This window comes from Equus asinus, chromosome 6 (genome assembly GCF_041296235.1).
Source record: "Equus asinus isolate D_3611 breed Donkey chromosome 6, EquAss-T2T_v2, whole genome shotgun sequence".
NCBI classification, from domain to species: domain Eukaryota; kingdom Metazoa; phylum Chordata; class Mammalia; order Perissodactyla; family Equidae; genus Equus; species Equus asinus.
In genome coordinates, this window is record NC_091795.1 from 50979759 (window position 1) to 50995115 (window position 15357).

General features: G+C 36.5%; 1 protein-coding gene across 5 annotated transcripts in view; it reads left to right on the plus strand.

Moving 5' to 3' along the window:
- The window catches only part of USP34 (ubiquitin specific peptidase 34), a 251988-nt gene that overhangs the window by 68394 nt on the left and 168237 nt on the right, over positions 1 to 15357 (plus strand). For all 5 annotated transcript variants that reach the window (XR_011504013.1, XM_044772515.2, XM_070512047.1 and 2 more), the window contains exons 9-10: positions 13299 to 13380; positions 13468 to 13560. Coding sequence is in view for 4 of the 5 variants with exons in the window: in XM_044772515.2 (XP_044628450.1) it covers positions 13299 to 13380; positions 13468 to 13560 (175 nt within the window). In the remaining variant the exon portion in view is untranslated. The remainder of the gene's footprint in view (positions 1 to 13298; positions 13381 to 13467; positions 13561 to 15357) is intronic.

The window sequence follows — 15357 nt, forward strand, 5'->3', positions numbered from 1 at the left end:
GGATAGAGCAGTAAATAATTTGAGTCTCCCTATAATATGCACATTCCCAGCTGAAGTCAAACAAGTCGGTGCTCTGCATTCTTGTTTTAGCACTGGTACAGAGATGACCAGAGGATGGAAATTGTAGGCAGTAGTGCAGTTTAGTGCAAGAAGCTTTGTCTCTGGGGCCAGTTGGATGGGATGTGAATCCCAGCTCTAGCACCTGTTAGTGGGGCAGCCTCAGGCAAGTTACCTAAACACTTCTGCATCTCATTTTCTGTTTTGTAAAATAGAGAAAATAGAATCTACTAAGATAAGTTGTCTTTAGGATTTAAGATTCAAAGATTCAGTATTAGCTAATTCATTGCAGTAGCTTTATAGGAGGTAACTGCCAGGAGTAACAAGAATTGGCTATATTGTTTGTCTTTTTTTTTTCCTTCAATTCTGTGGTATGTGTATACAATGAAATACTATTCAGCCATAAAAAAAGAATGAAATCTTGCAATTTATGACAACATGGACGGACTTGAGGGCATTACACTAAGTGAAATAAGTCAGACAGAGAAAGACAAATACCATATGATCTTACTCATATGTGGACTTGAAAAAAACAAAACAAAAACCCAAGTTTGTAGATACAGAGAACAGATTGTCAGAGGTGTGTTTGTGTGTGTGTGTGTGTGAAATGAGTGAAGGGAGTCAAAAGGTACAAACTTGCAGTTATAAAAGAAATAAGACATGAGGATGTAATGTACAGCATGGTGACTATGGTTAATAATACTGTATCGCCTATTTGAAAGTTGCTAAGAGAGTAGAGCTTAAAAGTCCTCATCACAAGGAAAAAAATTTTTTTGTAACTGTGTGATGACAGATGTTAATTAGACTTACTGTGGTGCTCCTTTATTGTACACCTGAAACTAGTATGATGTTATATGTCAATTATACCTCAATTTTGAAAAAAAGGTAGTTTTTAGAAAAAGAGGGCCAAATAAAAGAAAGCAACACCAAGATCATTGTTAATGCCCAAATGAGAACCATGTCTCTTTTTTCAGAGAGAATGGGGTGGTGGGAAGGATGCTAGTGGTCTGTGGTGGCATTTTTACATAGGAGAAAAGCGTCTCTTGCCTTGCCCTGACTGAAGTGTGAACTTTAGGCAAAACAAATCTTAGTTGTGTGAAACGTCTGTCTTTAGAGGAGTTCCGCAATAGATTGTAGAACAGATTGTGTACCTAAAGCTATCAGATAAAATTTGCGTTTCGTCACACCCTCTGTCTTCTTCCAGTCAAAGGCAAACTGCAAGTCACATTATTGCATTGAGTCATTCTTCTAAAGAGAACCCACTCTAGGATGCACTTGATGCTACTGACATACTCTTTTTACCCATTTAAAGGAGTGAGTGATAATAATTAAAAAAAAAAAAGAGAGACTCAAGGGTTCAGTATTAGCAAATTTAGTGCAGCGACTTTATAGACTTAACTGCCATGAGTGTCAATAATTAGCTGTATTGTTTTTTTTCTCCTTTCAGTTCTGTTGGTTTTTGCTTCATGTGTTTTGGGACTTTTGTTAGGTCTGTATATGTTTACAGTTATGTTCCTGATAATTTCATCCTTTTATCATTATAAAATGTCCCTCTTTGTCTCTTTATAACGTTTTTTGACTTAAAGTCTATTTTGTCTGATATTAAACGGGAACTTTACTATGCTTACTATTTTCGTGGTATATCTTTTTTAGTCCTCTTACTTTCAACCTGTTTGTGTTTTTGGATCTAAAATAGTCTCTTGGAGGTAGCATATAGTTGGATTGAAAAAAAAACCCTACAATCTCTGCCTTTTGATTGGCGTATTTAATCCATTCACTCTAAATGTTATTTATATGGTCGGATTTACATGTGCTGTTTTGCTGTTGGTTTTCTATACATCTTTTGTCTTTTTTGTTTTTCTCTTTCTCCTTTGCTGCCTTATTTTGCAGTATGTCGGTATATCTTAGTATACCATTTTAATTCTATTCATTTTTTAAAGATATTTTAAAAATTATTTTTTCGGGGCCAGCACCATTGCTGAGTGGTGAAGTTCGCTCACTCTGCTTCGGTGTTTCAGGGTTTCACTGGTTCAGATCCTGGGCACAGACATGGTACTGCTTGTGAGGCCACACTGAGGCAGCATCCCACATGCTACAACTAGAAGAACTCACAACTAAAATATACAACTATGTACAGGGAGGATTTGGGGAGAAAGAACAGAAGAAAAAAAAAAAGAAAAAAGATTGGCAACAGTTGTTAGCTCGGCTGCCAATCTTTAAAAAAAAAATTATATTTTCAGTGGTTTCTTTATAGGTTACAATATACATCTTAATTTATTACTGTCTACTTCAGATTAAAAATAACTTAGTTCTAGTAAAATATGGAAACAGTACTCCAGTGTAGATCTGTACCTTTGTTTCTGATAAATCAGCTGTTAATCTTATTGTGGTTCCCTTGTACATGCTTAGTTCTTTTTCTCTTGTTGCTTTCAAGATTTTTCTCTTGGTCTTTGGCTTATAACAGTTTGACTGTTAAATGCGTCTAGGTGTGGATCTCCCATGTCTCTCCTAGTTTGAATTTATTGTGATTCTTGGATGCATAGATGAACATTTTTCATCAAGTTTGGGATGTTTTGTCCTTAATTTCTTTGAATTTTTTTTTCTGCTGTCGTCAGTCCTTTTGGGAGTCTTATTATATGTATGTTTCCAGAGCCCTGAATGGTTGTTATTGATAATGTTATCCGATTTTATACTTGCTCAGTTACAGTTCTCAGCTATTAGGAAAGTCCTTGAATCTCCTTTTGTTGTCCTTCAAAAGACAAAGGATGGAGTATATATTTTAGAATTTTTTATTTAAGTGACGTTATAAAGATTTATAACATTGTGAAATTTCAATTGTACATTACTATTTGTCAGTCACCATGTAAATGCTCCCCTTTACCCCTTGTGCCCATAGCCCCTCCCAACCCTGGTAACCACTGAACTGTTCTATTTGTCCATGTGTTTATCTCCCACATAGGAGTGAAATCATGTGGGGTTTGTCTTTCTCTGTCTGGCTTATTTCGCTTAACATAATATCCTCAAGGTCCATTCATTTTGTTGTGAATGGCATGATTTTTTCTGTTTTTATGGCTGAGTAGTATTCCATTGTGTGTGTGTATATATATATATATATATACACACACACACACACCACATCATCTTTATCAATTCATCAGTTGATGAACACTTGGGTTGTTTCCACATCTTGGCTACTGTGAATAATGCTGCAGTGAACATAGGGGTGCATAAGTCTCTTTGTATTGTTGATTTCAAATTCTTTGGATAAATGCCCAGTAGTGGGATAGCTGGATTATATGGTATTTCTATGTTCAATTCTTTGAGAAATCTCCATACTATTTTCCATAGTGGCTGCACCAGTTTGCATTCTCACCAGTTGTGTACGAGGGTTCTCTTTTCTCCACAATCTCTCCAACAGTTGTTATTTTTTGTCTTGGTGATTATAGCCATTCTAATGGGAATAAAGTGATATCTAAGGGTAGTTTTGATTTGCATTTCCCTAGTGACCTAGTGCATTGACTAGTGACGTTGAACATCTTTTCATGTGCCTATTGGTGATCTGTATATCTTCTTTGGAAAAATGTCTCTTCATATCCTCTGCCCATTTTTCATCAGATTGTTTGTTTTTTTGTTATTCAGTTGTGTGAGTTCTTTATATATTATGGAGATTAACCCCTAGTTGGATATATGATTTGCAAATATTTTCTCCCAGTTGGTGGTTTGTCTTTTCATTTTGATTCTGGTTTCCTTGCCCTTGTAGAAGCTGTTAGTCTGATGAAGTCCCACTTGTTTATTTTTTCTTTTGTTTCCCTTGTCCGAGAAGACATGGTATTTGAAGAGATCCTTTTAAGACTGATGTCAAAAGAGTGTACTGTCTATATTTTCTTCTAGGAGTTTTATGATTTCTGGTCTTACCTTCAAGTCTTTGATCCATTTTGAGTGTATTTTTGTGTATGGAGAAAGATAATGGTCTACTTTCATTCTTTTGCATGTGGCTGTACAGTTTTCCCAACACCATTTATTGAAGAGACTTTCCTTTCTGCATCCTATGTTCTTGGCATCTTTGTTCAAGATTAGCTGTCTGTAGATGTGCAGTTTTATTTCTGGGCTTTCAATTCTGCTCCATTGACTTGTGTGCCTGTTTTTGTACCGGTACCATGCTGTTTTCATTACTATAACTTTGTAGTATATTTTGAAGTCAGAGATTGTGATGCCTTCAGCTTTGTTCTTTTTTCTCAGGATTGTTTTGGCTATTCGGGGTCTTTTGTTGCCCCATATGAGTTTTAGGATTCTTTGTTCTGTTTCCATGAAGAATGTCATTGAGACTCTGATTGGGATTACATTGAATCTGTAGATTGCTTTAGGTAGTATGGACATTTTAACTTTCTTATTCTTCCAGTCGATATTCGTGAAATATCTTTCCATTTCATTATGTCATCATCTCTTTTCTTTCAGTAATGCCTTATAGTTTTCCTTGTATAGGTCTTTCACCTCCTTGGTTAAATTTATTCCTAGAGGTTCTTTTTGTTGTGATTATAAATGGGATTGTATTCTTGAGTTCTCTTTCTGTTAGTTTGTTATTAGAGTATAGAAATGCAACTGATTTTTGTAAGTCGATTTTGTACCATGCAACTTTGCTATAGTTGTTGATTATTTCTAATAGTTTTCTGATGGAATCTTTATGGTTTTCTATAGATAAAATCATGTTGTCTGCAAAACAGTGAGTGTCTCACTTCTTCATTGACTGTTTGGATTCCTTTTATTTCTTTTCCTTGCCTAATTGCTCTGACCAAAACCTTCACTACTGTATTGAATGAGAGTGGCAAGAGTGGGCACTTTTGTCCCTGTTTTCAGAGGGATACCTTTCAGTGTTTCCCCCATTGAGTATGATATTGGCTGTGGATTTGTCCAGTATGGTCTTTATTATGTTGAGGTACTTTCCTTCTACACCTATTTTATTGAGAGTTTTTATCATAAATAGATGTTGGATCTTGTAAAAGACTTTCTCTGCATCTGTTGAGATGGTCATGTGGTTTTTATTCCTCATCTTGTTGATGTGGTGTATCACATTTGTGAATGTTTAACCATCCCTGTGTCCCTGGTATAATCCCACTTGATTATGGTGTATAATCCTTTTGATGTATTGAATTGCTGTATTCGGTTTGCCAATAGTTTTATGAGGATTTTTGCTTCCATGTTCATCAGCGATATTGGCCTGTAATTTTCCCTCTTTGTGTTGCCTTTGTCTGGTTTTGGTATCAGGTTGATGTTGGCCTTGTAGAATGTGTTAGGAAATGTTCTATCTTCCTCAATTTTTTTGAATAATTTGAGAAGGATGTGTAATAAATCTTATTTGGATGTTTGGTAGAATTCTGCAGAGAAGCCATCTTGTCTTGGACTTTTATTTTTTGAGAGATTTTTGATTACTGTTTCAATCTCTTTACTTGGGATTGGTCTATTCAGAGTCTCTGTTTCTTCTTGATTCAGTTTTGGGAGGTTGTATGAGTCTAAGAATTTAGCCATTTCTTCTAGATTGTCCAATTTGTTCACAGAGTTTTTCATAGTATTCTCTTATAATCTTTTTGTATTTCTGTGGTATCTGTTGTAATTTCTCCCCTTTCATTTTTTATTTTATTTATTTGAGCCTTCTCTCTTGTTTTCTTTTTTAAATTTTTTTTTTTTAGATTTTATTTTTTTCCTTTTTCTCCCCAAAGCCCCCTGGTACATAGTTGTGTATTCTTAGTTGTGGGTCCTTCCAGTTGTGGCTTGTGGGATGCCACCCCAGCATGGCCTGATGAGCGGTGCCATGCCCATGCCCAGGACCCGAACCGACGAAACACCGGGCCACCTGCAGCGGAGCGTGCGAACCTCACCACTTGGCCACAGGGCTGGCCCGTTCTCTCTTGTTTTCTTAGTGAGTCCTGCTAAGGGCCTGTCAGTTTTGTGTATCTGCTCCAAGAACCAGCTCTTTGTTTCAGTGATCCTTTCTACTGTATTTCTTGTTTCAATTTCATTTATTTCTGGCCTAATTTTTATTATTTCCCTCCTTCTGCTGAGTTTGGGCTTTGTTCTCCATTTTCCAGTTTTCTTAGGTGTAGTTTAAGGTTGCTTATTTGAGATTTTTCTTGTTTGTTGAGGTAAGCCTGTAGTGCTGTGAATTTCCCTCTTGGTACCGCTTTGCTGCATCAGATATGAGTTAGTATAGTGTGTTTTCCTTTTAATTTGTCTCCAAATATTTTTTGATCTCTCAATTTCTTCAGTGATCCATTGGCTGTTCAGTAGCATGTTGTTTAGTCTCCACATCTTTGTCCCTTTCCCAGCTTTTTTCTTGTAGTTGATTTCTAGTTTCATAGCATTATGGTTGGAAAAGATGCTTGATATGATTTCAATCTTCTTAAATTTATTGAGGCTTGCCTTGTTTCCCAACATATGGTCTGTCCTTGAGAATGTTCCATGCGCACTTGAGAAGAATGTGTATTCTGCTGTTTTTGGATGGACTGTTACATATATATCTGTGAAGTCCATCTGGTCTAGTTTTTCATTTGATTACACTATTTCCTTTTTGCTTGTCTGTATGATCTATCCATTGATGTAAGTGGTGTGTTGTGGTCCCCTAGTATTGTGTGGTTGTTAATAATCTCCTCTGAGGTTGATTAATAGTTACTTTATGTACTTTGTTGCTCCTGTATTGGGTGCATAGATATTGATAAGTGTTATTTCTTCTTGATGGAATGTCCCTTTGATCATTATATACTGCCCCTCTTTGTCTCTCTTTACCTGTTTTATCTTGAAGTGTGCTTTGTCTAATATAAGTGTGGCAACACCTGCTTTCTTTTGTTTGCCATTAGCTTGGAGTATCGTCTTCCATCCCTTTGCTCTGAGCCTGTGCTTTTTTGCACCCGAGATGTGTATCCTGGAGGCAGCATATTGTTAAGTCTTGTTTTTTAATCCATCCTGCCATTTTGTGTCTTTTGTTTTGAGAATTCAATCCATTTATGTTTACTTTGTTTATTGATATATGAGAGCTTAATGCTGCGTTTTTTTTTTTCCCGCCGAGGAAGATTAGCCCTGAGCTAACATCTGCCAATCCTCCTCTTTTTTTCTGAGGAACACTGGCCCTGAGCTAACATCCGTACTCATCTTCCTCTGCTATATATGGGGGACGCCTACCACAGCATGGCTTTTGCCACTCGGTGCCATGTCTGCACCCAGGATCCGAACTGGTGAACCCCGGGCCGCCAAAGTGGAACGTGCACACTTAACTGGTGTGCCACTGGGCCAGCTCCACTGTAATTTTATCAAGCATTTTCTGCTTCTTCTGCATTTCCTTTCTTTCTCGTTCTGTGTATTTTGGGCAACCACTTTGGTTAGGTAGGTTTCTGTGGTGCTTTTCTTAGTTTTCTCTTTACTTATCATTTGTGTCTCTCTTCTAATTATTTCTTTAGTGGTTGCCATGAGATTAGTATAAAAAATCTCGTACGATAGTCCATTTTATGATAGCCTCTTATTTCCTCAGACTAAACTGATTCCATCCCTTTCCTCCTCATGTTTTAAGTTATTATTGTCACATCTTATTCCATCTTGTTTTCTGAGTTTGTGGTTAAAATGAGGAGATTATATTTATTTTTCATCTTTTCCTTTACCTTTAATGTTATAATTGTTTGCTAACCTGTTCTGATAGACAGCTCCAATTTTCTGGTTTTGCCTACCTATCTTCTTGTCAGGGTGTTGTAGTTGTCCCCCGACTTTTTTCAAGTATGAAGGCCTTCTTGAGAATTTCTTTGGGGCAAATCTTGTCCAGTGAACTCCCTCAGCTCTTGTTTATGTGGGAAAGTTTCTTTCCTCCAGCATATCTGAAGGATATCTTTGCTGGATAGAGTATTCTTGGCTTAAAATATCTGTGTTTCAGAATTTTGAATATGTCATTCCACTCTCTCATAGCCTGTAAGGTTTCTGCTGAGAAATCCACTGAAAGCTTGACAGGGAGTTCCTTTATAAGTTATTTTCTTGTGCCTTGCTGCCCTTAATATTTCTTGTCATTGACTTTTCCCAGCTTTACTATTATATGTCTTGGGGAATGTCTTTTTACAGTGATACATTTGGAGATCCATTAGCTTCTTTCATTTGTATTTCCAGCTCCTTCCCCAGTTTGGGAAGTTCTCAGCTATTATTTCTTTGAACACGCTTTCTGCTTCATTCTCCTTCTCTTCTCTCTCTGGAATACCTGTAATCCTTATGTTGCATTTCCTAATTGAGGTGGATATTTTTTCATTTATTTTAGTCTTAGTTCTCTTTCTTCTGTCTGAAGTATTTCTATATTTCTGTCCTCTAAATTGCTAATTCTGGGGGCTGACCCCGTGGCCGAGTGGTTAAGTTCGCGCACTCCGCTGCAGGCGTCCCAGTGTTTCGTTGGTTCGAATCCTGGGCGCGGACATGGCACTGCTCATCAAACCACGCTGAGGCAGCGTCCCACATACCACAGCTAGAAGAACCCACAACGAGAAATATACAACTATGTACCAGGGGGCTTTGGGGAGAAAAAGGAAAAAATAAAATCTTTAAATTGCTAATTCTGTCCTCCATCATATCAGCTGTAGTGTTCAGGGAATCCACATTTTTCGCTTTATATCATCCATTGTGTTTCTCATCTCCAAAATTTCTGGTTGGTTCTTCTTTATAGTTTCACTCTCTTTTGTGAAGAAGTTCCTGATTTCATTCAACTGTTTATCTGTATTTTCTTGCAACTCGTTGAGTTTTTTATCAGCTATTTTGAATTCCCTGTCATTTATAGATTTATTTGCTTTCAGGATTGATTTCTGGGTACTTCTCATTTTCCTTCTGGTCTAGAGATTTAAGATATTTTTTCATATCGCTTGACAGTGTGGATCTGTGCCTCTGTATAGTGATAGTATCTGACCGCAACTGTTACCTGCTACCAGTAGGTAGGGGTCAGAGCTCTGTGTTCTGAGCTTGCTGTGATCTGTGTCTCCGTTGCTGTAGCTCTTGGCTGCTTTGCTTCTTTGCAGCGCTCTGGCTGAACTGGAGCACTGAGCAGGGGGAAGTCGCTTTCTTTTGCCTTTGTGATTCTGGAGGTGTTCTTGCATGGCCCTCACTATCCACTCTCCTGGGGTGCTAGCTTGATGAAGACAGTGCTGTGATAGCTTAGTTACCACTCTATGGGACTTCTCCCACTGGCTGTGAGGGAACTTGGAGAGCAGTGATGTTCCTGATTATGGCCGCACCTCTCCCCTTTCAGAGCCATGAGCAATCCCAGGGTCGCTGCCATTCAGAAGGGAGAGAGGATTTCCCTTAGCTCCTTCCACTTCCTCTGGGGGTGTCTTACAACTTCACCTTGAGACACATGGCTGCATGTGTTCTCAGACATCTTTTGTGTTGTGTGAATGTCCTCTGTTGGTGTATGAGTGTGTTTTTCGTTGTTTCTTAGAGCAGAGAGTCTAAGGGGAGAGCTCATGCCTCCATGATGCTGATGTCACTTCTTTTTCGAATTATTTTTAGTTCTTCAATTGTTTCTTTGTACGTTATGCAAATCAGAGAATTGAATCATAGATCACAACTTCTGTAGGGCTAACCAGAAATAGGTAAAATACATCATTACCAGTTATGTATTAATGTTTTACCTTTTGAGGCCCATATAGCTAACTTACAACTTTTTTTTAGTGTTTAGAATAAATTTTATTCGCAAAACTTAAATGTAATTCTTGTGTGTGTAAACAAGAAAAGGAATTATTCAGTCCTTCTAAGTTTATGTATAATCTATACAGATGAAAAAATTTGGGATTTTTTACTGCATATCCTATTTTGAAACATTTTCTTCCACCCGGAATATACCTATCACTAATTTTTTCATTGTGTTCTTCTATAATAGCCATTTAAAAAATTTTTAAAGAAATATTTCATCTGAATAGGCCTATATCTATTAAATTGAATCAACAATCAATAACCTTTCAAAAACAGAAAACACCAGTTCCACATGTGTTCACTGGTGAGTTCTACCAAATATTTAAGGAAGACGTTATAGCAATTTGCTATAGTGCTTTTCAGAAGATAAAAGCAGAGGAAATCCTGTATTACTCATTCTTTGAGGGCAGAACACCCTAATAGCAAAACCAGACAAAGACATTACTAGAAAAGAAAACTGCAGACCGGTATTTCTCATGAATGTAGATGCAAAAATTCTCATAAAGTATTAGGAACAAATCATATCCTGCAATGTATAAAACTGATAATACGCCACAGCCAACTGAGATTTTATCTCAGGTTGCAAGACTAGCTCAATATTTCCAAATCAATTAGTGTAATCAGCAGGCTAAAGAAGAAAAAGCACATGCTTATGTGAATAGATGAAAAAGCATTTGACAAGATCGAATACTCCTTCATGATAAAAACTCTCAGTAAAGTATGAATAAAGGACAATTTCCTCAACTTGATAAAGAACACTTACAAAAAATCTACAGGTAACATCATACTTAATGGTGAGACGCTCAAAGCTTTTGTACTAAGATCAGGAACAAGGAGAGTGTTCCCTCTCACCACTGCTTTTCAGCATTGTTCTGGAAGGCCTACCTGATGCAATAAGGCAAGAAAAGGAAATAAAAGGTATACGGATTGGCAAAGAAGAAATAAAACTGTGTTGAATCGCAGATGACCTGGTTTTATCTATATAGAAAACCTGAAAGCATTGACATTTGTAGAACTAATTACGGCAGGGTTGCAGGATATACAGGTTAATAGACAAAAGTAAATTGCTTTCCTGTATACCAGCAGTGAAGAAGTGGAACTTGAAATTTAAAATACAATACCATTTACATTAGCACCACAAAAAAGGAAATACTGTGGTGTAAATTTAACAAAATACAAACAAGATCTATATGAGGAAAATTACAAAACTCTGATGAAGCATGTCAAAGAAGAACTAAATAAATGGAGAGAGAGTCCATATCCATGGATAGGAAGACTTAAAATTGTAAAGGTATCGGTTCTTCCCCACTTGCTCTATAGATTCACTGCAATCTCATTGAAAATCCCATCAAGTTATTTTGTGGGTGTCAGCAAACTGACCCTAAAGTTTATATGGAGAGGCAAAAGTCCCCGAATAGCTAACACAATATTGAAAGGAAAAGAATAAATTTGCAGGACTGACACTACCCACCTTCAAGACTTATATAAAAGTTAGCATAATCAAGACAGTGTGGTATTGGTGAAAGGATAGGCAGATGGCTTATTGGAACAGAATGGAGAGCCCAGAAGTAGACCAGTATAAATATAGTCAGCTTATCTTTGAAAAAGGAGCAAAGGCAGTAGAATGGAGTGAAGATAGTCTTTCAACAATTAGTTCTGAAACAAATGGACAACCGTATGCTAAAAAAAAGAATCTAAACACTGACCTCACACTGTTGACCAAAATTGGTTCAAATGGGTCAGACACCTAAACATAAAATGGAAAACTATAACTATTAGAAGATAACATAGGAGAAAACCTAGATGACCTTGGGTATGGCAGTGGCCTTTTGCTTACAACACCATGATCCTTGAAAAAAAGAAGTGGTAAGCTGGAGTTCATTAAACTCAAAAACGTCTGCTCTGTGAAATACAATGTCAAGAGAATGAGAAGAGAAGCCACAGATGGGGAAAAATCTTTTCAGAAGACACATCTGATGAAGGACTGCTATCCAAAATATGCAAAGAACTCTTAAGTTTAAAAGTAAGAAAATGAACCACCTGATTAGAAAATACACCAAAGACTTTGACACCTCACTAAAGAAGATAATAGAGGTGGCAGATAAGCACATGAAAAGATGTTACATGTCCTCTTTCATCAGAGAAATGCAAATTAAAACAAAAATGAGATTCAACTACACACCTTTTAGAATGGTCAAAATCCAGAACACTGAGAATGCCAAAAGCTGACAAGAATGTGGAGCACCAGGAACTCTCATTCCTTGCTGGTGGTAGTACAGGAAGGTACAGCCACTTTAGAAGACAGTTTGGCAGTTTCTTACAAAACTCAACATACTCTTACTATAAGATCCAGCAGTCATGCTCCCTAATATTTAACCAAAGGAGTTAAAAACTTACGTCCACATAAAAATCTGCACACAGATGTTTATAACAGCTTTATTCATAATTACGAAACCTGGAAAGAGCCAATGGGCTATTGATAAATGAAGCAAAATGGATAAATCTTATGCTGAGTGAAAGAAGCCAGATAACAAAAGAATGCATACTGTGTCATATTTTTTACATAAAATTTGACAAAATGAAAACTATAATAATGGAAAGCACATCTCTGGTTGTCTGAGGAGTGGGGTTGTGGGGACTGGGAAAGGAGTGGAAATCACAAAGAGCATAAAGAAACTTTTCGAGTTGATCTATGTGTTATCTTGACAGAGGTGATGGATTCATAGATGTATACTTAAGCTTAAATTTATCAAACGGTACACTTTAAATATGTTCAGTTTATTATATGTCATGTATATCTCAAAGGTGTAAAAGATAGTTAACTGATACACTACCTTATTGGTAGAACTAACATAATAAGTTAACTTCTGTGCTAGTGAGGTATTACTTCAGAATAGAATTGATAACTCTTTTTAAACTATGAAGGATAATCTAAAACTGTTCTAAAATAAAAAGTGTTTTTTTTGAAATGAAGGATGAGATGTTGGTAAATGTAACTAATGTATTCTGAATGGTCCTTTGATATCTTTTTTGAGGGGACCACTTTGGTGGGATCTTCATTAGTATTAGGCAGGAGACTTGCAGTTTGACTTGGAGATAGTTCTTTTTTCCCACCCTTTTGGTAACCTACTTTCCTGATGTTATCTTGCCAAAGAGGACATATTGGGAAACTTTCCCTGAATGCCTCAGTGTATACTATGGAAGTTAAACAGTGGGAAGGCAAAGTCCTGGAGTAAGAAAATACATCACTTATTAGGTGTTATACTTGCTGTTCTCTCACCTGTGTACCTGGTGTTAGTTGTTAGCCTAACTTTTCAGGGGGTTTTTTTTTGCTTGATTGTACATTCAGGTATTAATGTTTCTTATATTTTATTCTAATTGTTCTTTGTAGTATTCTAAACAGTTAATTGTATATAATCACTTCTTTATAATTTCTATGTGAACAAATTTAGGTTTTCAACTGAGTTCGCCTTTTAGACACAGGAAAAAATGATGCTAATTTTTTTAACGTATTAATAACTATTTTTATTATTTGGCTTTAGGTCCATTGCAAAAGAACTTGCAGACTGGCTTATAAGCAACAATGTGGTAGAGCATATATTTGGACCAAATTTACATATTGAGGTTTGTGGACAATTACATGACTTCTCTGCTACATTAAGAGAGAGGAATGTTTTTAAAAATTAACTATAATAAGTTTTTCTTTTCCAGATTATCAAACAGTGCCAAGTGATTTTGAATTTTTTGGCAGCAGAAGGGAGACTGAGTACTCAACATATTGACTGCATTTGGGCCGCAGCACAGGTACTATTAACAGCTCGTGTTTATTATGTGCTTCCTCATAATATGTTCTAAGGGCTTTACTTCCCTTTGAGGTAAGTTCTGTTATCCCCATTTTATAGCTAAAGAAACTGAGACACGGAAAAAGTTGGGAAGGAATCTGTAAAGTCTGGCTTCAGAGCCCATATTACTGGTAGAATTGAAGCAAGTGAGAGTCATTCATTTGGAGGTTCTTCATGAAACCCTCTTGGGTTATTAAGAGAAATTTTCCTAATATTTTCATTTATACAGTCAGCTCTTCTATACTGAATGTTGTATTGGTATGTTTCTTTTCTATTATACTGTTCTCTTTCTGTATTTAATTTTTTGAATAGGCATATATCCCAAAAGTAAATGGTTCAAAATCCAAAAAATTAAATATAAAAGGATGTGTTATACATTTTTCCCTTCCTACCCCTGTCTCCCAGGCATGCAGTTCTTATCCTCTCATGTGCATCATAGAGTTTCTGTATAAACAGCTAATTGTAAACATTTTTCTTCTCTTGTAGTCCTCTCTTTCACAAATGTTGCATATTAAATGGACTTACCAACTTTTTTCACTTAATGATTTATCCTGGAGATTATTCCATGCCAATATATAAAACACTTATTTAAGACTGCGTAGTGTTTCTTTATGTTTGTACCATAATTTATTTAACCAATTCCCCTTCGTAGGCATTATTTTTCCCCCAGTTTTTCTATTATAAACAATGCTGCTGTAAGTAACTTGTAACACTCATTTTACCCAGGTGCAAAATTATGTAGGATAAATTCCTACTTATAAGTAGAATTGTAGGTTAAAGCATATATGTGGTTTACTTGTGGTAGATAATTGTGTGATAATGTCACTTTTCCATTATCCTCCTCAATACATTGTGTGCTTAAACTTCCTGATATTTACTAAACTGATGAGTGAAAAGTACTGTCACTGACATTTTAAATTTGCATCTTTTATATGAATCAGGTTGCAAATCTTGTGTTTAAGAGCCATTTCTCTTTCCTTTTCTGGGATTCTCTATTTATATTCTTTGCCGTTTGTCAGTTGCTTTACTTGTTTTCTTCTTTCTTGTTGGAGATCTTTATATATGAATGAAATTGGACTTTTGTCTTGTGTTGTGAGTTATGACTATATTCTACTTTGGTGTTGTTTTGCTTTGCTTAAGGTGGTTGGTTTTGCTGTTCTGTTTCAAGTTTGTGGTTTTAAACTTGTGGTTGAATTTTTTTTATGGCCTATGGATTTCATGTTATGGTTTGAAATGCCTTCTCCACTCCAAGATGATAAGAAAATTTCCCTTTAGTTCCTTCCTGTACAATTTCTGTTTCAATTCTGTATTTTAATCTTCGATCCAGTCGGAGTTTATCTTGGTTCAAGGTGTCATGTATATATCCAACTTTTTCCCCCTGCTTTTTTTTTTTTTTTTTTTATTTTGAGGAATACTCGCCCTGAGCTAACATCTGTTGCCAATCTTCCTTTTGCTTGAGGAAGACTAGCCCTGAGCTAACATATGTGCCAGTCTTCCTCTGTTTAGTGTGTGGGTCGTTGCCTCGGCATAGCCACCAGTGAGTGGTGTAGGTCCCGTGCTTGGCAACTGGGCCTGGGCTGCCAAAGCAGAGTGTGCAAAACTTAACCACTAGTCTGGCCCCTCTCCCATTTTTTTGTTATGCGGTTCTCCTCGTTTTGTTTGTTAGGTAACTCTTTTCCTCACTGCTTTGAGAGACTAATTTTATCTTGACTGGACAATTTCTGGACTTTGTAGACTGACATTTGGTATACCCGGGATT